Source organism: Monodon monoceros, unplaced genomic scaffold (assembly GCF_005190385.1).
Source record: "Monodon monoceros isolate NGI ecotype Baffin Bay Population unplaced genomic scaffold, NGI_Narwhal_1 Super_Scaffold_12, whole genome shotgun sequence".
NCBI classification, from domain to species: domain Eukaryota; kingdom Metazoa; phylum Chordata; class Mammalia; order Artiodactyla; family Monodontidae; genus Monodon; species Monodon monoceros.
This window is the reverse complement of record NW_021703768.1, coordinates 127735582-127757348: the sequence shown is the minus strand read 5'-3', so window position 1 is coordinate 127757348 and position 21767 is coordinate 127735582. Positions and strand designations below refer to the sequence as shown.

The 21767-nt window shown below is 48.8% G+C and overlaps 1 protein-coding gene and 1 pseudogene across 1 annotated transcript in view; both read left to right on the top strand.

Moving 5' to 3' along the window:
- The first annotated feature begins 13068 nt into the window (after nt 1-13068).
- The window catches only part of ATOX1 (antioxidant 1 copper chaperone), a 13847-nt gene continuing 5148 nt past the window's right edge, over nt 13069-21767 (top strand). Inside the window, exons 1-3 of the mRNA XM_029216587.1 lie at nt 13069-13184; nt 19310-19385; nt 19584-19637. Coding sequence (XP_029072420.1) covers nt 13179-13184; nt 19310-19385; nt 19584-19637 — 136 coding nt within the window. The 5' untranslated portion in view covers nt 13069-13178. The remainder of the gene's footprint in view (nt 13185-19309; nt 19386-19583; nt 19638-21767) is intronic.
- LOC114891976 lies at nt 20191-21729 on the top strand (annotated as a pseudogene).

Here is a 21767-nt window from a genome sequence, read left to right as displayed (position 1 = left end):
CTTTAACACAGGGGGAAACCAAGGCAAAAAGAAGTTGAATAACTGTTCACTCGTCAAATTGAGAAAATGATAATTTGCTAAAATCAAATGTTGACAAGAGTGTGGAAAAGTAGTTATTCTCATATACTACTAGTAGAAAATATAAATTAGCATAACCATTCCAAGCGCTATTTGAATGTATCCATTAAAATTAAAATCCGTACACTCTATGACCCAGAGATTACACTTTTTTATATCCGTTCTGAAGAAACTCTCCCACATGTATACAGTGAGCAAAGATGTTCATTATAGCGTTGTTTGTAATATTGAAAAATAATCGAAACATCTCTCAACAAGGGAATATTTAAATTTACAATAATAAATCCGTACTAGAGAATTTTATGCAGTAATTTTAAAGATTGACCTGGTTTATAATATGTGTATATATGTGTGTTTATATACATAGATATTGATATTTTAAGTATATATTGCAATATTATATAGCATAAATCTCCAGAGCATATTCATTAAAAAGAGCATCTTACGAATTATGTACAGTATGTCATATATGCTTAAAAAATCCCAACTATTATTTGCATGTGTTTGTCAGTGTTGGTAAATGCATAGGTAAATATCTGGAAAGATGTAGAGCAATCTGATAATAGTTACTACCTCTGTGGAAGACAGTGACCTAAGAGCTTGAAGGAGACTTTTACTTTATCTGTATTATTTTTAATTTTTTTTACATTAACAAACTTCTCATATATTGTGTAATTTAAAAAATAACTTGTCATAACCCTAAGAATAGCTTCTGAGTGCTTTTGTTTACCAGGCAGTGAACTATTTTGTGAGCATTGTCTTATTTTTCACAACTGCACTATGAAGATAGGTGTAATTATTATCTTTATCTTACAGGGAAATAAACTGAGGTTTGAAGAGGTTAATTGTCCAAAACAGCCAGGAATTGAACACAGGTTTGTCTGGATTATCTCACTGAACACAGCTTTAAATCCTGGAAGCCTAGAGTAGTTTGGCAGAAAATAAAGGAACAAAAGGACGGTGTGACAAATGTCCTCTGACCTTTGGCTGTAGTGCTGGGAGTCCACTAAGGCATGCTGGGGACTGTGGTGACCCAAAGAGTTCGTGCCTTGTCTAAACAGTCCTAGCAGTCATTAGTGTTGTTTTCTGACAATGCTGTTTCTCCTCCTTCCACATGCCTGGCAAGATTATACTTTACTGTAGCCTTTAAAGACAGGCATGAATGGGAATTCCCTGGCGGTCCAGTGGTTAGTGTAAAGCCAACTGGCCCGAGGCAGGGGGACCCAATAAGATTCACAGGTTGCATCAGACAGAAATTCTCCGGACCACCCAGTTCCAGAAACTGCCCTGGAGGCATTCCGGACCACCCAGTTCCAGGAACTGCCCTGGAGACATTCCGGACCACCCAGTTCCAGGAACTGACCTGGGGACTTTGAACCCAGCCCAGCCTTCCCGCCTTTCGAGGGGCGGGACTAACGGTCCCCCAGGATACCCGAAAAGACCACCAAATAAGGAATACCCTGCGTCCTCCCAGATTCACCACACCCCTTTCCCTTCTTCCCCTATAAAATCTTGCCCAACCCTCGCCCGGGTGCGACTTCTCTGGTCCCTTTCTCTCGGACCAGTGAACCTCGTCCGGGAGCGCTCCCTAATAAAGCTCACTTGAAGCTTTCCTCTGTTTCGCGGTGCCGTTTGTTAAGATCCGACCTTACATTTGGTGCCGAAACCCGGGAGGGGTACCAAGCCCCGCGGGTTACCTCGCGGGCCGCTCCTCCCCTCCCCCAGGAGACAACCAGGGAACCTCTACTCATCCACCCGATCCGGCAGAAAACGGGGTAAGTCCCCTTCGTTCCCTCCGACCCCCAGAGTCCCTGCCCACCAGACTCCCTGTCCTTACTCGCGGCCGCGTCAGGGACTCCTCCGTCCTCTCTCCGGGCCTCGGGCAACTGTGGAGACATCCCAATTGCCTGACCGCTCTCCGACCCGCCGGGCCTCGGGTGATTGTGGAGACGTCCCAATCGCCTGACCGCCCTCCGACCTGCCGTGAATTGGAGACTGAGACCAGGGACGCCTCTCTCCCTCTCCATTCACTCAGGGACAGACTGGGGGTCATGGGAACCTCACAATCGAAACCAGATTCTAAGACGCCCCTGGGGTGTCTCCTAGCCAATTTTACAGCCCTCGGTTTCTCCCAAGATCTCCGTCGCCGACGGCTTATTTTATTTTCCACTGTGGCCTGGCCACAATATCCTCTAGACAATCAGTTCTGAAGGGACTTGCGATTTTTACATCCTCCGTGATCTAGATAATTACTGCCGCAGGACGGGCAAATGGTCTGAGGTCCCCTATGTCCAGGTTTTTTGGTATTTGCGCTCCCGCCCCTCCCTTTGCATCAATTGTTCTACCTCTCAAATCCTCCTTGCCAAACCAACATCTCCTCCATCCAAAACCTCAATCGCCTTGGATTCCTCCCCACTAACCGACCCTCCCAAATCTCTCGCCTCTCCCTGCTCCAGAACTCCCTCCAACCTCCACCCTACCCTGAAGCGGTCCCTCCTCCTCCCAAACCCGCTCCGGCCCCTCCAACCGCTCCCCCGCCTCCCTCAACGGTTTCTCCTCCCGCGACCCTTGCTTCGCCAATTAGTGCACATACACGCTCTCACGACTCCCAAGATTCAAATCTCCTGTGCCCTCTGAGGGAGGTAGCAGGAGCGGAAGGACTGATCAGAGTCCATGTCCCTTTCTCTCTCCAGGACCTCTCTCAAATTGAAAAACTATTAGGCTCCTTCTCTACCGACTCCTCCCACTACATCAAAGAATTTCGCTACCTATCTCAAGCTTACGATCTAACCTGGCACGATATCTTTGTGGTTCTGTCCTCTACCTTAACCCCTGACGAAAAGGAAAGAATTCAGACTGCTGCCCGAAACCATGCAGATCAGGTTCACCTTACCGACAACTCCATGCCTGTCGAAGCGACTGCCGTACCTGGCACCGATCCAGGCTGGACTTATCAGGATGGCCAAGATGGCCGTCGTAAGCGCGACCTCATGATCCAATGCCTCCTGGCTGGCATGCAGGCTGCCGCTCATAAGGTAGTCAATTTTGAAAAACTAAAAGATAACCCAAGAACCTAACGAAAATCCAGCTGTCTTTCTCAATTGCCTTACAGAGGCCTTAACTCTCTACACCCGGCTGGATCCCGACACCTCGGCAGGGGCAGCGGTCCTAGCCACCCATTTTATCACCCAATCAGCCCCGGACATCTGAAAGAAATTAAAACGGGCAGAAGACGGCCCTCAAACCCCTATTCGAGATCTGGTAAAGATGGTCTTTAAAGTCTACAATGGCCGTGAGGATTTGGCAGAATCCAGCCGACAGGCTCGGATGCACCAGAAGGTGACCCTCCAAACCCAAGCTCTTGTAGCCGCCCTAAGGCCGGCCATCTCCCATGGATCACAGCATCCACGGGGTCCGCAAAAGGCAACCCCGCCGGGGCCCTGCTTCAAATGCGGAAAAGAAAGCCACTGAGCTCGCCAATGTCCCAATCCCCAACCCCCTTCTAAGCCCTATCCCAGCTGCGGGCTAACGGGCCACTGGAAGAGTGACTGCCCTACGACTGGCCCTCCCTCAGCGTCTCCACGCGGGGGGCAGGCCGACCCAAAGGTATTACCACTCGAACTGCTGGGATTGGCTGACGACTGACCGTGCCCGGACTCGAAGACCCCCATCACCCTCGCCGAGCCCAGGGTAACGCTACAGGTAGCGGGTAAATCCATCTCATTTCTGGTGGACACGGGGGCTACCTATTCGGTCCTGCCTACTTATTCCGGGCCAGTTTCTCCTTCCCAGATCTCGTTCATGGGTATTGATGGCAAACCATCCTTCCCACTCCAGACGGGTCCACTCCCATGTCATATCGAAGGACTCCCTTTTACTCATTCTTAGTCATACCATCCTGCCCAGTTCCCTTGCTAGGCCGAGATGTCCTTTTCCACTTAGGGGCCTCCCTCCAGCTGGTTAGACTTGACCCTGAGGTCCCCTTCTCCCAACTCCTGCTTCCTCTTCTCGGCCTGTCTCTAGAACCCTCCCCCTCCTATCCCCCTCTTCCAATCACACCGAACCCAATCAATCCCCAAGTCTGGGATACTTCTAAGCCCATACTAGCAACACACCATTCCCCCGTCCTCATCCGCCTAAAGGACCCCTCCAAATTTCCATCAAGGCCCCAATTTCCCATCTCTGAGACTCACCTTAGGGGCCTACAACCCATTATCACCAGACTCCTAAACCAGGGACTCCTCATCCCCACAGACTCTCCCTGCAACACTCCCATCCTGCCTGTCCGCAAGGCCTCCGGGGATTATCGCCTGGTCCAGGACCTCCGACTAATCAATGAGGCCATAATTCCTCTCCACCCAGTAGTCTGGATCCCTAACTTTGCTCTCTTCGCTAAACCCTTATATCTAGCCGCTAAAGAAACCCCTCAAGGACCCCTCACCTCTCCTTCCGCCGTTCGACAGGCCTTTCTCACCCTCCGTAACGCTCTGATATCTTCTTCCCTTTCTCTGACCAACCCAAACCGACCTTTTCACCTTTTTGTGGATGAACGGGCCGGAATAGCCACTGGACTCCTTGCCCAGCCTGTAGGGCCTGCCTACCGCCCCGTGGCTTACCTCTCCAAACAGCTAGACCCAACCATGCGGGGATGGCAACCATGCCTTTGGGCCCTAGCAGCGGCAGCCGAACTGACCAAACAAACACTCTAACTCTGGCCCACCCACTAACCGTGTTTTCCTCCCACCGGCTGGTCGACCTCCTAGGCCACAAGTCTCTCTCCCTCCTGGGCCCCTCCCGCATCCAGGAGTTCCACCTACTGTTCATTGAAAACCCTGCTATTTCTCTTGATCTCTCCCCTCGCCTGAACCCGGCTTCCCTCCTGCCTATCTCTGGCACCGGGGGTTTTCCATCCCATTCCTGCCCTCATGTCATAGAAGCCTTCAAACCACCAAGAGAGGGACTCTTTGACACCCCTCTTTCAAATCCGGACCGCACTCTTTGTGGACGGTAGCTCAATACTCGGTCCTGACGGACGCCAACGGACAGCCTATGCTGTGGTAACTATTTCAACTATTATCGAGGCTAACAGCCTCCCAGAAGGGACGACCTCTCAAAGGGCTGAACTGATAGCACTCACGTGGGCCCTCGACCTCTCTAAGGGCCAAAGGGCCATCTTTCTTCCTCTGGTCGCAGGCATCTCTCTCACCTCCTCCCTGGTCGCTGCGGGAATCGGGGGAGGAGCCCTAACACACAGTGTCTCAACATCCCGTGACCTAGAACAGAAACTCCAGCTAGCCATCGAGGCTTCTGCCGGCTGCACCACCTCCCTCCAGCGCCAGATCACCTCAGTAGCCCGAGTTGCCCTCCAAAATCGACGAGCCCTGGATCTTCTGACGGCCGACAAAGGAGGTACATGCCTCTTCCTACAGGAGGAATGCTGCTATCAATGAAACAGGAGTCGTCAAAAAAAGCCCTTCTTCGCGTAAGAGAAGAACTCCAACGCAAACACCAACAGTCCGCCTCCCCAATTCCCGATTGGTGGCGATCCACCCTCTATACCTGGCTAACACCAATCTTAGGCCCCTTAATTCTCATCTGTATCTTGCTCATGTTTGCTCCCTGTTTTCTTAGGTTCCTTTGCAGGCACATGGAGGAAGTCTCTCGGGTGGCCACAAACCAAATGCTCCTTGGCCCTTACACCTTGCTTCCTACAGAACCCCCACTGGTCTCCCCTAAGCCTCGGACCTCTGGTCGCCCGACTTCCCTTTCGACGCCCCCATTCAGCATGAAGTAGCCAGAGATCAGAACGCCACCGCATTACACCAAAGATGTCGGGATGTAAGGTCAACTGGCCCGAGGCAGGGGAACACAATCAGATTCACAGGTTGCATCAGACCGAAATTCTCCGGACCACCCAGTTCCAGGAACTGACCTGGGGACTTTGAACCCAGCCCAGCCCTCCCAGATTCACCACACCCCTTTCCCTTCTTCCCCTATAAAATCTTGCCCAACCCTCGCCCGGTGCGACTTCTCTGGCCCCTTTCTCTCGGACCAGTGAACCTCGCCCGGGAGCGCTCCCTAATAAAGCTCACTTGAAGCTTTCCTCTGTTTCGCGGTGCCGTTTGTTAAGATCCGACCTTACAGTTAGGACTCCACACTTTCATTGCTGGGGGTGTGGGTTCAATCCCTGGTCAGGGAGCCAAGATCCCACAAGCTGAGCAGCATGGCCAAAAAGATAATAATTAAAAAAAAAAATAGGCATGACCATGTGCTCTGCTTTGACCAAAACAATGTGAGCAGAAGTGACAGAGATCTCTTCCAGGCAGTCTTTGGAGCCGGTGATTATTTTGCCAAGGTCTTCCCTCCCCACCCCACCCAATATTCAATGTTGTCCCATATGGATAGTCTCTCTCGATGTGGATCCCTGGGCAAAAACAATTTGCACAGAGCCATTCCTCCAAGGTGCCCAACCTGCAGTGGGCATATGGCATGAGCAAGAAATAAATCTGTTGTTTCAAGCCATTGAGGTTTGGGGATTGTTTGTTACCACAGCATTACCTGACCTCTCCTGCCAATTATAGATAGGTTTCCAGATCTTCCAGTTTTTCAGGAGATACTCAAAATCTGGGTCATCACGTGACATCACTCAGCATTCTTTTTTTTTCTTAACATTTTATTAATGGTATAAAAACGTTTTGCTCTCACTTTAAAAAATGTAATGAAATATTCTTTCTAAGAGTACTATAACTAAATTCGTTCTTTTTTAAACATTATTTGGAATGTTAATTTTTTAAATGCTTTTCTTAGTTCTTGTAATAAAGAAGCAACTAATTTCACATGCCATTCTACAAGTAGATTTGTTTTTAATTGTGATAAAACTTACCAATCTAACCATTTCTAAGTGTACAATTCAATGGCACGTATATACTCACAATATTGTGCAACCACACTCAATGTTCTTAAATGTTAACCACTCTAAAAATATTTTGAATACTTTAGGAACTGAATAAAATATGTCTCCAGGCCAGATTGAGCCAGTCTGCAACTCTGCCAGATGCTATGCTCCCTCTCCCAAGCCTGCAGCCCAAGCTCCCTTGGCTTTGTAGCCCGTCTCTTCTCATGCCTGGGTTTCTCTGCAGGCCCTTTCAGATCAGAACCTTTGGTCTTAGGTTAAGGGTTCCTTAGTGGATAAAGCAGTGAAGCAGCTAGTGCATACCTGTATTATAACACAGAAAATAAACACTTGGTCTCCTGGAGGGAGTAGGCAGCAGCTATAAAGGCCTCTCTTTCCAAAGCTTAACTGGAAAGCATCCACCAGCATCCACCAAAGGGTCACTCCAGTAGGTGAAGTCTAGAGGTAGGGTATCCCTGGAAGAAGGCTCCAGTCACTGTCTGAGAACCCACCAGTACACATGACCGTAGTCTTTCCCAGGCCCACTGGCTTAGTGATGAAATGACTTACCCAAGTTGACAAGGCTAGTAATGAGACTGCTGCTGGGCAGTCTGGAACTCAGAATTCCTGAACTCTGCTTTTTAAAAATATTTTTCCCTGTGTTTCTTTTAATACACATTCACTCTTGAAAATATGACAAAGTTTTTAAAAAGAAATAAAAATGATCTATAATATCGGAAAGGGTAAGAATAATACACAGAGATCTGGAGATGGGAAGAATGTAGTTAATAAAACTTTGAGAGGCAATCTGGCTATATCGAAATTAAAAATGAATAGCAATTTCACATCTAGGAATTCTATACAAAATTTTAAGCAAAGATGTATGGATATGGATATTCATTACATCACTGTTATTAGCAATAAAAGAGCAGAAGCAACCTATATGTCCAGTGGTAAGGGACTGTATCTGGAATGTGTCAGCGGGAAGTCTTAGTACTAGTAGCTAAAAATAAAGGTGGGCTTACATTTTTGACATAACAAGTGCGGAGGCCCAAGCTGCAGCTGGCATCAGTTCAGTGACCACACAGTCAGAACTAGATTCTCTTGACATTTCCCTCACCGTTGCAAGATGGTGCACGTGTGCTCTAGATATCTTATCAGCATTCTAGGCAGGAAAGGAAAAGGAGTGGTATCTGTTCCCTTTGTGAGGAAAGCAAGAGCTTTCCCAGAAGCCTCCCAGCAGTCTGCTTTTGACTCACTGGCCTAAGTCATATCATGTGGGTGCACTTGGCTGCAAGAGAGGATGGGAAAGCAAGTATTTAGGGATTCCAGCCTCTACAGTAGCTAGAGTAAAACGACTGGGAATGAGTGCTGGATCAACCAACCAAAGGTTTCTGCCATAGGGACTGGCTAAATAAGTTATGGTACAACTGAACAGTAAAACACCATGTAGTGCTAAAAAGAATGAAGGGAATTGACATGTACTAGTAAAGAACAATCTCTAAGATATTTTGTAAGGTGAGAAAAGCAAGGGGCAAAACTGTATATAGTATGCCTTTTGTTTAAAAGAGGGGATTAGGGTAGGACAGAGACTGACTTTTCCCTCCGTATCTTTTTGTATTATTCGAAATTTTAAAAATAATATGTACATTGGGATTTTGCCTGTAATCCTGCACCCATCCTAGATAACTTCTAGTAACACTGGCTGTAGTTCATTTCAGGCTTTATCTTCATGTAAATAAATGGAATTTATGTATATATTCATATATAGGAACGATAATCCTGTACATTTTCCTCTCCTCTCTCACAGGTCTTCATTTGCTATCTCTAGTGAGTTTTCATAATGCTGCTTATCATTAAATTGCACTTTCTCTGCTTAACCCTCTCCTCCCCAATTCTCTGAGCTATTCACTCTTCCTCTGTCTTTCCTTTACTCCCTCCTCTGCCTCCTACAGTGATCTAGCTTTCCCCAGTCTCAGTAAACAGTTGTCCCCAGTGCTACCTTCACTGGTCTCCCTCCCTCCCTCTCTCCCTCCCTCCCTCCCTCCCTCCTTTAGGAAACACCTGGCAGGTAGGGAGGGGGTGGAGGGTTAACAGGTGAGCATTTTGCCAGTAGGGGAAGACCCAGTGCCAGGGAGGCCAGCAGAGATTTTAGCAATTAGAAGAATTCTAATATTTTTTGATGCCTACCCTGTGCCAAGCAATGTGCTAGACAATATGCATACATTACCATATATATTCCTCCAAACAATACTTCAGTGTAGGTTTCTTTGAGAGAACCACATGCCCTGGAACAGTCATAGTATATGCCTGTTGTCCTGACAACATTATTAACGGTATCCCCTTTCACCAACTAGAGGTTTGGATAAAAAAGTATATAGTTAAAAAAAAAAAAAAGTATATCGTTATCTTAACTACTCCTCTTTATTTAAACACTTTATTTTTACTTTTTTGGCCGTGCCGCGCGGCACGCAGGATCTTAGTTCTCTGACCAGGGATGGAACCCGTGTTCCCCGCACTGGAAGCGCGGAGTCCTAACCACTGGACCGCCGGGGAAGTCCCAAACTGCTCCCTTTTGTAAGTGAGGCTACTGAGCCTTAGAGAGGTAAAGTAATCTGTCCAAGGATAGACAGCTGGTAAATGATAGGGCTAAGATTCAAACTCTGGTATACATGGCTTTGCTATGGACTGAAATGTGTTCCCCCAAAATTCATAGTTGATGCCCTAAGCCCCCCCCACACACACATACAATGTGAGTGTATTTGGAGACAGGGCCTGTGAGGAGGTGGTAAAGGTTAAAAGAGGGGGGGCCCTAATTCAGTAGAGCTGATGCACTTGTAAGAGGAGAAGGAGACACAAGAGCTAGCTAGTTCGACCCTGTGAGGACATAGCAAGAAGGCAGCTGTCTGCAAGACAAGAATGGAGCTCTCACCAGAAACCAAATGGGCTGGCATCTTGATCTTGGACTTCCCAGCTTCTAGAACTGTGAGAAATGTGAGAAATAACTTTTTGTTGCTTAAGCCATCCAGTCTGTGATACAGTATTTTCTTACAGCAGCCTGAGCAGATTAGGACGGGCTCTAATATCCATGCCCCTTCTACTCACCATGCTGGTGGGCCTAGTCATCTAGGGTCAGTGTGAGTCAGCGACTGGTCCTGGTTTAGACTTACCCCTTCTGTTTTCCTTGAACGTAAAAATTAAGGGTTTTTTTGGCCGTGTGGCATGTGAGATCTCAGTTCCCGGACCAGGGATCAAATCCGTGCCCCCTGCAGTGGAAGGGCAGAGTCTTTTTTTTTTTTTTTTTAATTTTTAAAAAATTTATTTATTTTATTTATTTATTTTTGGCTGCGTTGGGTCTTTGTTGTTGCGCGCGGGCTTTCTCTAGTTGCGGCGAGCTGGGGCTACTCTTCGTTGTGGTGCGTGGGCTCCTCATTGTCGTGTTTTCTCTTGTTGAAGAGCAAGGGCTCTAGGTATATGGGCTTCAGTAGTTGTGGCACGCAGGCTCAGTGGTCGTGGCTCGCGGGCTCTAGAGAGCAGGCTCAGTAGTTGTGGCGCACGGGCTTAGTTGCTCCGCGGCATGTGGGATCTTCCCAGACCAGGGATCAAACCCGTGTGCCCTGCATTGGCAGGCGCATTCTTAACCACGGAAGGGCAGAGTCTTCACCACTGGACCACCAGGGATGTCCTGTTTTCCTTGAACTTAGACTAAGGGTGGAAACATTATCCTCTTTCCTAAACTGAAGTAGGCAAGTTGTCACTCCCTGAATCAGTCTGGGTTCAATCAGGAGAGGGAAACCACACCATAATTAGAAATAGAAGAGTTTAAAGATTATAATGGAGCTAGAGTAATGAAGGATTGGCTAGTAGGAAGTAAACAGAACTCTAAAGAATATAGGAGTAGCAGATTCGGGGAGAAGCCACTGCCCACAAGGCTAAAATAGTAAAGAAGAATCCTGCACCCCACACACCCAGGCTGAGATCCAACTCTTGTGAATGGCAGAGGAGTGGCTATGGTACCATGCTGGTGGAACTTGCTAGAAATTCACCCTCTGAGCTGGAAAACTGCCCTCTAGGATGCTGGAGAAAGCTGTTCACAGAGAATCATCTCACTGTAGTTACTCTATGAAAGTGCATAAGCAGGGCAGGTACTGGGAGAAAGTGCTGGCTGCTAGGTGCTGCTGGTCCCTATACACAGCAGGAGCTTGGTGCTGGGGAAGCCATCCTCAGAAGCTAGGCAGAGGCCAATCACTCATCCTGCAAGAGCCTGGAAAGCGAGCACACTGGAATCAGAAAGGAAAAGCTTTTCTCCTCTAGTGTCTCTCCAGAGACTTTACTGGCAAATCTTGACATCCTGCCATCAGGCAATGAAAAAACAATGTTTAATGGGTCCAGATTTTCACAAGCAGGCAAAAAGGATGATTCGGACAAAAAGACACATGTACCCCAATGTTCATTTCAGCACTATTTACAATAGCCAGGTCATGGAAGCAACCTAAATGCCCATCGACAGACAAATGGATAAAGAAGATGTGGTACACATATACAATGGAATATTACCCAGCCATAAAAAGGAACGAGATTGGGTCATTTGTAGAGATGTGGATGGATCTAGAGACTGTCATACAGAGTGAAGTAAGTCAGAAAGACAAAAACAAATATCGTATATTAACGCATATATGTGGAACCTAGAAAAATGGCACAGATGAACAGGTTTGCGGGGCAGAAATAGAGACACAGATGTAGAGAACAAACGTATGGACATCAAGGGGGGAAAGTGGCTGGGGGCGGTGGTGGTGGTGGTGGGATGAATTGGGAGATTTTGATTGACGTATACACACTAATATGTATAAAATAGATAACTAATAAGAACCTGCTATATAAAAAATAAAAATTAAAAAAAATAAAATTACATGAATGAGCTCTTTAAAAAAAAAAAGGATGAATTGGAGCTAAGAGACAATAAATCAACAACCAGCACACTTTCTCAAAAAGGTTTCAGGTATGTGTTAAGACTATAATTTGGGACTTCCCTGGCCGTCCAGTGGTTAGGAATCTGCGCTTCCACTGCAGGGGGCACGGGTTTGATCCCTGGAACTAATATCCTGCACGCCTCGCTGCTTGGCCAAAAAAAAAAGACTGGTTTTCCTCAACGTGGTTCCCCAAACCAGAAGGAGGATGCAGACTAAAAATACACCTGGAAATTAAGGGACAGTGTATCTAATGAAAGGACTAGAAATCTGAGTTTTTAATAATCTCTCCAAGCAGTTCTAGTGATGAGAGATCTTTGAAGCTATTAACTTGGAGGGAGCCCCTTGGATATTACAAGGACAGAACCAGCCTGGTACTGTGTGTGTGTGTGTGTGTGTGTGTGTGTGTGTCTGAAGTTCTGGGTCTTGGCACACCTCTTTGTAAGTGTCCTAGAGCATCTGTGGGTCTCCTGTCTTTGCAGCTTCGTTTCTCCATCTCTCTCCGTGCCTGCCCCTCAATCTTAATATTTCTGCCTCCCAAGGCATGCCCTCTAATGTCTTTCAACTTTTACATGCTGTTCTGTCTCCTTCCTTCCCAATTGGCCCATCGTCCATCTTCAGATGAACGAAGACTTCCTCCTCTGGAAGCCTCCTCTCTTCACGAACCGCCCCTGAGTTAGAGATCCTTTCTTCGCTCCAAATACACAGCTCCTTTAACACTTGCATTATCTTGCATTATCATCGCCTGCTTCCCTGGCTCCCTACTAGGCTGTGTCTTTTCCACTACTGCATCTTGGATGCCTAGCACAGTGCCGGCCCATGGTTGGCAATCAACAAATACTGACTGAGATTGTCCCTCTAGGGAGGGAGGGTTGGGGGGGTGGGGGGTGGAGTTTGTCCTGTTCACAGCGCGGGGGCCCCAGTATTCCCAGCCCCCTAATACAAGCCTGACGCGCAGCAGGAGTTCTAAAAATGGCTAACAAGCAAGGCAGGCTCGCCTAACATCCCGCCCACCGCCTAGCGTAGTTGTGGCGGGGCTCCAGTGGCCCCTTCCCGGCCGGAAGGAGGCGGGGAGGCCTACCGTCTTCAGGCAGCTGCCAGCCCGCGGGACCGGAGTGGGTGGGGCCTGGGCCAGAGGGCGGCTCTCGCCCGCGTGCACACCCGGAAGCGCACTGGCGTCCGCTCTCAGAGCCGGGGGAAGCAGCGCCGCCGCCCCAGTGCTTGCAGCCAGCTCCTCAGTCATGCCGGTAAGTTGTCGCGCCGTCCCCGCCCCGCGCAGACCCGCGGCCTCCGGCTTGTGCTTCGGCTGCACCGCCTTTTGGCCAGAGGTCCCTCTTGAAGGGCTCAGGCCGCGCCCGGAGCTGTCGGCCCTCTTCCCACCCCTCCCCACCCAGCCCCCAGCTTCTTCGACCCTCCCGAAAATCGGATCCCAAGGGAGTTTTAGCTGGCAGTCAGGCTTCAGAACATCGAAGCTGCAAGGCCTTCAAGCGATTACAAGCCTAAAGCTTCCCTGCAAAGACGGGGAAACTGAGACCCAGCGAGGGGCAGAGAGTCGCTGGAGGTCACACAGGGAGTCGGTGGCGATCCGGAACTGGGATGGCTAGTCCCTGCGTCTCCCACGTGGATGCCCCTTCCCGCGGAGCTGGCCTGAAAGAGGGGCTTGGGGTGACTGTTACCTTCCGGACAGGGCAGGAGTTCGGAGATCCGTGTTTGTCTTCCCTTCCTCTGCCCACTGTGTCTGAGTTTCAGGTCAGCGCTGGGCCACACTGAATGGAGACAGTGCTTTTAACCTTTTCTACAGGTTACTTTATGAACCTGAACCCGTGAGCTACAGAGAGGTGCAGGGACCTGCCCAAAGTCGCCAGTTGCTCAGTGGCAGAGTCTGGGGAGGGATGAGCTGCTCACTCAGTCTTATCATCCAGTATACATGATAAAACTCATGGTCTCATTTTGTTGCTCATGGCCTCATTTTGTAGGTAAAAGATTAAGGCCTTTTGCAGATAAAAACAAACAAACAAACAAACATTAAAATCCCAGTAATTTATTCAAGGTGGTGTTGGGAGATGGGTGCAGCCAGGATTAAGCCCCTTATCTTCAGGGGCCCAGTCTCTCCTGACCTCACCACATGATACATGTCCAACAAAAGTAGTCATACCGGCTTCCTCCCGGAAGCTCTGATCCCAGTTGCATCCCAGGGCTACTGGCTGGAGTGGTGGTGTTTAGCACTTTCCCCCAGGGTGCCTGGTTTTCTGGCCTTGCTCCAAGTGGGTACCCAGAGGTGTCCCACAGATGCCCTGTGTCCTAGCGGCCTAGCTTTGGGGAGCTGACAGGTGAACCAGAGGCCTCCTGGGCCAGGCCTCAAACATCTCAGGTATCATTTCCCTTGGGTCTTGCCAGGTGCCTTGAGACAAATCCTCAGACAACACAAAGTATGGACAAAGAACCTGACAGAATCAGCCCTCCCAGTTGAGCAAATCTGCCTGTGGCAATGTCAGAGGACAGCATTAATCACTCTGGGACTGGGATGGCGGAGGCTGCCGGCCTTTTGTGGGGGATGTCAGTGAGGGAAAGGCCAGCTTGAGGATGGCTCTATTCTATGTTCACTTCTGGGAATTTTGACGAACAAAAGACCCACCAGAGTGGATGATCCAAATGAAGAGGGCACTTGGCCGTATACCACGAGATGAACAGCTGAAGGAGACTCACACCAAAACTGGAAAGGGATTAATGTGTCACCTTAGAGGTTTCTCGCACAAAACACTTGGAATCTCAGAAACCTCTGAAAAATCTGTGCCCTACCCCACCCCCCTTGCCAGCTGCGTGACTTCAGGCAAGCTGTTTTACCTCTTTGTGCCTTGATTTCAGTGTAAAATGGGGGTAAAAACTGACCTCACAGGGCTGTCATTAGTAGTAACTGGAAAAATGCCAGTAAAATATGTAGCTCAGCCACTGACATAGTTAGTCCCGAAGAAATGGTAGGTCTTGTGTAGACCTAGGACAAATTGGTAGAAGTATAGGCAGGCAGGTTTCAACCCTATGTTAACAAGGACCACAGTGGCTAAAAGTTTAGGCTTGGGTAGGTCTAGGCCCTGCTATTCACTAGCTGTGTCGCTCTGAGTGAGTGACCTAACCTTATCTGTCAAGAAGGGATAATAGGGGCTTCCCTGGTGGCGCAGTGGTTGGGAGCCCACCTGCCGATGTGGGGGACGCGGGTTCCTGCCCCGGTCTGGGAGGATCCCACATGCCATGGAGTGGCTGGGCCCGTGAGCCATTGCCGCTGGGCCTCTGCGTCCGGAGACTGTGCCCCGCAACGGGAGAGGCCACAACAGTGAGAGGCCCGTGTACCACAAAAAAAAAAAAAAGGGATAATGCCTACCTCATGGTGTTGTGACAATTAAACGAGGACATGCATGCACAGTGCCTGCCACATAGTAGGCACTCTAATAATAGTAAATTCCCAATCATCAGGGTGTTCAAAAACTGAACGCCCCGGATATTTGAGAAAGCATTTCGTCTCTGGGAGGGGTCTGGATAGTATGACCCCGTTCCATTCCCACCCTTCCAGTTCTGAGATTCTGTTAAAGCATTGCACAGATGACTGGGCTTTTTCCTCTACGTTACAGGACCCGTTTTGTAGGTGACAGAGCAGAGGCTCTGGAGGGGTTGGGACTGTGCAAAGTCGAGCATTCGCTGGTGGGGCCGGCCTTGGGATTCTCTGTAAAGACAGGATTACTCTGCGCAGGAAGGAGACTTTCCACAACCCCATATTTACTTTTGCAACTCAGAGGTGGAGGAGGAGAGGACTGAATTGTAATGATTGCGCAACGGAAGCCGTCTGCTGGCTTCTGACCTCTGTACAGTGCAGGAGGGAAGGAGACCCGCTCTCTGTAGCCAACAACAGAAAGCTTTAGAGATCTGTTGACGTCAAGTCCTCGGGCAGCAAAAACTTGGGTTCCTTCACAGGTTGTCCCCATCTCAGGTCTCCTGCTAAGAGTCATCATTGTGGGGGGTGGCAGCCCCATTTGCTGGTCCAGAGCCAGCAAGGTGTCCCTGGAGCCAGAAAAGCCTGGGTTCACATCCCATCCTCAACGCATGCCCACCACAGGACTGTGGGTGGCTTAGTTAACCCCTGGAACCTCAAGTTTTCTCCTACATGTAGTACGGTGACTAGCTCCCTTTCCAGGCTGGGTAAGGACTGAGATACTATATAAAGAGCATTTCACATAGTGGGCACTCATTAGATTTGGGTTTTATATTGGTCTTACAAACCCATTAAAGCTTTGGATGGGTGTACAGGTACCAACCACTGATGAATCTTGATTACCAGTTATTCTAGAGCAGGAGTCAGCAAACTTTTTCTTAAAGGGCGAGATAGTGAATACCTAAGGCTCCATGAACCATGTGGTCTGTTACAACTCCTCAACTCTGCCATTCTAGTGTGAAAGTAAATGAATGAGCTTAGCTGTGTTCCAGTAAAACTTTATAAAACCAGGTGACAGGCAAGCTGTAGTTTGCCAGTTTGTGTGCTAGAGCAGCATCTCAAACTATAATGTGGGCAGGAATGTGCTGGGTGTCTTGTTAAGAATGTGCTGGGTGTCTTGTTAAAAATGAAGATTCTGGAAAAAAAAAAAAGAAGAAAAAAAAGGATTCTGATTCAGGAGGCCTGGGGTGGGACCTGAGAGTCTGCAGTCTGGCAAGCTCCTGGGTGATGCTGATACCATTGTTCTGAGAACCACCCGTTAAAGACAAGATTATGGAATCCTCGCTAGAAATCCTTATTTCCAGAATTTGCTGTGGTGGTTGCTGAATAGTCACAAAATGAGCTGAAGGGATCAGAGGTGTTTAGAAAAAACGAAAGACTAACCATTTTCTTTAAGGCAGGTTTTGCAGATTTGGCCTCGATAAAATAGTGGTCTCCTGGTTGTGTCATGATGTTTGTAATGATGGTTATGTAATTCAGCACCGAGAAACCAAACTGCTTCACTCTTGGCCTCAGTTTCCCCTGTACAGCATGATGATAACCCAGACCCAAAGGTGCTTTGAGACTTGGAAAGAGCCTGAGAAGCCATTTAGACCAATGTTTCTCAAGTGTGTGGTCTTACCCCTCTGTTTCTCCTCAGTGGGTTAAAAATGGAGAGTCACAGAGCCCACGCAGAGCTACAGAGCTCACTGAGGCAGCTGCCTGCAGAGCTGCCCAGTCACCAAGTACCCCTGTGATTCTTCTGTGCACTGAGGCTGAGGAAACTGAATTGGCTAATGCCCTTTTGGTATAGATAAGGGGACTGGGGCCCCTAAGGGCAGGGATTTTGCCTGAGGTCTTCCAGCAAGACACAGTGCTGTGCCCAGAATTCCAATTGAGGTAAGAGATTTGAAAAGCTCCATGGAAAACGTAGCCATAGTTTTTTAAAGGGACAGAAAAAACGGAAGTGGAACAAAGTAATACTAATAATCTGATAGCTAACTTTTTCAAGAGTTTTTTTCGCCGCGCCGAGTGGTTTGTGGCATTTTAGTTCCGCGGCCAGAGATTGAGCCTGGGCTCTCAGCAGTGACAGCACAGAGTCCTAACCACTGGACTGCCAGGGAATTCCCCCGATAGCCAACTTTTTACCCCAGTGGAACCTACTACTAGGCTCCAGTCTCTTTACCTAACATATGAATTAACTATTACTTCTGAGTAATTACCCCCAAAACTTAGTGGTTTGAGACAACAAATATTTATTAACTTATAGTTTCTGAGAGTCAGGAATCTGGAAGCAGATTAGCTGGTATTTCTGGCTCAGGGTCTCTCATGGAAGCTGCAGTGAAGATGTTGTCCAGGGCTGTGGTCCTCTGAAGGAGGATCTGCTTCCAAGTTGGCTCCCTCACACGGCTGTTGGCTGGAGGGCTCAGCTCTTCACCATGTGCACCTCTCCATAGGGCTGCCAGAGGGTCCTTAGGACATGGCAGCCAGCTTCCTCCAGAGTGAAGGATCCCAGAGAAAGTAACGCAGAAACCACAATGTCTTTAATGCGTTAGCCTCCAAGGTCACCTAACGTCACTTCAGCCATATTCTACTGGACACACAGGCCAACCCTGAGACATTGTGGAATAGGACTACTCAAGGGCATAAATACCAGGAAGCAGAGATTACTGGGCCATCTTGCATGCTGGCTACCACACTTAAAACGTTGTGTTCACCCCATTCACCTGCCTGGAGAGGGACTTTCATCCCCATTTTGCAGATATAGAAACCAAGGCACAAAGGACTTAAGTAACTTACTCATGGCCACACAGCTACTAAGTGCCAGAGCTGGGATCTGAAGCCAGGTCTCATTTCCAGAGATTTAAAGTAAGGGAAGTATTGGTATAAGTAACCTTTGTTTGAAAGCAGAGGAAGGACCCAGGGTTGTTCAACCAGCTGTGTCAAACATCCATTCACCCAACAAAATGTGTTAAGCCCCTGCTCTGTGCCAGGCACTCACTGTTCCAAGTATTGGGGATGCAGCAGTGAACGGACCAAAGCCTCATCTTCTGGGAGCTTGCCTTCAGGCCCTTGGTTTGTTAGATATCCTGGAGACTGTAGGATGTTGAGCCCTCATGCAGAGTCCAGGAGCCTGGGTTCCCTTACTGGCCCAGATTCAGCTCACTGGGAGCCCAGGCAAATCCTCTCCCTTCCCAGGATTCAGGTGCTGCCTCTGAAGCACTTGGATGGCAGCAGTGGTCTCCATATTTCAGAGTCACCAGGGAAGCTTATTGACCATAATAGATGCCTCAGCCCTCTGGCTTGCTGACCAGAACCTATAGTTTTTGTTTGTTTGTTTTTATACAGCAGGTTCTTATTGGTTATCCATTTTATACATATTAGTGTATGTACGTCAATCCCGATCTCCCAATTCATCCCACGCTCGCCACCTCCCGCTTTCTCCCCTTGGAACCTATAGTTTTTGTAAGCTCCCAGGTGAGTCTAATGCAGAGAGTGGTCTTTTAATGCATAATTAAGACCACCAGATAGCACTGCTCAGAGCATGGGGCCCACCCACATTAGAATTATTAGTGATCCTGAGACAACCCCATAGCTGAAGAATCAGGGCTTTGAAGATGAGACTAGAAACCAACATCTTAAACTACCTTCCCAGGTGATTCTTCTCGCATGTCCCAGACGCCGCTAAAGGGTTTCGAGGGATTCTGTCCTTTAACGCAACCACCTGTGAGATATAGAAACCCTTAGTTACTGTACAGTTTAAGAGAGTGGGGCTCAGAAACAGGCTACTGGGGAGTCTGATGAAAGCCAGATCTTGCCTTTCTCTCTGCCCTGTGTCTTGGCTCCTGAGTGGGCCTGCATGCTAGTGGGGACTTGGCTTATGGACTTGGCTTATGGTCTCCTTTGTTTCAGAAGCACGAGTTCTCCGTGGACATGACCTGTGAAGGCTGCTCTAATGCAGTCACTCGGGTCCTCAACAAGCTGGGAGGTGAGTGTGTGGCCCTCGGATGGGGGTGGGGAGACAGATACACTTATATTAAATGCATGTAGGCATGGAACGGGAGAAGCTTGAGTTTAAGCTGATAACAGTAACACCAAAACATATTGAGTACTTAGCATATGCCAAGTACTCTGCTTCGTGGCTTCCGTGGATCACATCATTTAATCCTCACCCTGACCATTTCAGGTAGCTGCTTTGACCATCTCCATTTCAAGCAGGAGGGAACTGAAGTTCAGAGAGGTTAAGTAACCTGTTAGGATCACACAGCCAGTAGTGGCAGAGCTGGGATTTGGCCACGTGGAGCCCTGGCAGTACTACTTAGTATGTTGGTAATCACATTCATCTCCAGTGTGATAACTTTTGTTATGTGACACATTTGAGTGTTATTTTCTATTAAGATTTTTAGAAGCTGTAACATTTTAAGAAATAAACTTTGGATCAGTCCTGTGCAGAACTCCTAAAGCATCTCTTTTGGGTGTATTTAGAAAACGATTAATCTCCTCCAGTCCCCTCAGTTCTCATCTGGGGAAACTGAGGTCCAGAGAGGGCTGGGGTCTGGTCCTGGGGCTCCATGAAGTCGTGACAGAGCTGTGGTCAGAGTTCTGGTAGTGCTGGGGCAGTCAGCCTTTTCACCCTGGATAATAGTAACACCCAGTTTTCAAAGGGCTTTCATGTCGATGTCATCTCGTTAGCACTTAACACCGTCCTCTGAGCTGTACTTTCCGTCTGTGGAATGGGGATGTTGACACCAGGCCCCAGGAGGGGAAGTGACTTGCCCAGTGTCCCACAGTGAGTCCATGGCTGGTTTCTAGACTGTAAACTGGAATCGGAACTGTAGAAGAATCTGAAACAGTGAAAAGAACCTGGCTGCTGACTTGCCATGTGACCTTGGCCTCCTCTTCCGGGGCCTGGCTTTCCCCAGCTACAGTATGGGAAAGTCAGCCTCTCAGCTTTGCTGTGGATGCCTTAACAGTATAACTCTGCTCACAAGCCCTTCTATACAAGCACCAGCTCTGCATGAAGTGAGGGAGGGGTGCTTTCACTCTTGCTGGCTCCAGGACACCTGTCCAGGGACCTGGGCTACCAGAAACACAGCTTGAAATCCACTGGGTCAGATGATGCCAGAGTGTCTTCCAGCTCTGTGATGCCACCAGAATATTTGCTCCAAAGAGGAGGGAGACACTTCTGAACCAAAAGACAAAACCCAGGGTGCAGCCAGGATACATTGCCCTCTCCCTGGTATCCATTGGGTACAGAGTCAGAGGTTAGGACTAAATCCCGTGCCGTGTGCTTTTTCAGGCCCCTTCACTGGTGCCTGAGGACCTGCCTTTGAGCTTGGGCAGGTATCTCTCCCTCTTTCACTACTATCCCCACTTGGGGTGGCCTCTTAAGACGGGTCAGAAGGGTTTTCTGAGCTAGTCGGGGCCACAGATGAGCAGTGCTGGACCAGTGGCATACTTGAACTGGAGAGCCCACAGGGGCTGGCTGACCCCAACTCCTTCATGTACCGATAGGGAACCTGAGGCCTGTGATAGGCAGGACCCAGCCAGTCAGTGGTGAAGCCAGGCCTGGGATTCTCCCTCTGTTGTTTCAAGAAGATCCATTTGTACCTATTCCCCTATGCCACCGAGGGGCTTCAAAGGGGCACAGCCCTTTAGCAGGGCAGTTTTGCAAAACCTATGAATATTTAAAGTGTGCTAGGCCCCTGTTTTCAATAGCCCGCGAGACTTTGCAGAGGCCTTCCTCTTTTATCTCGGCCGCCGACATGCCATGTGGACTAAGGAAGACCCGGAAACTTAGGGGCCACCTGAGCCATGGCCATGGCTGCATCATCAAACACTGGAAGCACCCGGGAGGCCACGGCAATGCTGGTGGCATGCATCACCACAGGATCAACTCTGACAAATATCATGCAGGATACTTTGGGAAAGTTGGTATTAGGTGTTACCCCTTAATGAGGAGCTAGAGCTTCTGCCCAACCGTCAACCTTGATAAACTGTGGACCTTGGTCAGCAAGCAGACACGGGTAAATGCTGCCAAGAACAAGACTGGAGCTGCTTCTGTCACTGATGTGGTGTAATTGGGTTACTGCAAAGTTCTGGGGAAGGGGAAGCTCCCAAAGCAGCCTGTCATCAGGAAGTCCAAATTCTTCAGCAGAAGAGCTGAGGAGAAGATGAAGGGTGTAGGTGGGGCTTGTGTCCTGGCAGCTTGGAGCTACATGGTGGGAGATTCATTAAATCAGGGGTCCCCGACACCATGCCCTCCCCAGCCCAGCCCACAGAACAGGAGGTGAGCAGCGGGCGAGTGAGCGAAGCTTCATCTGCCGCTCCCCACCGCCCTCCGCATCGCCCTCCCCATCGCCGCTCCCCA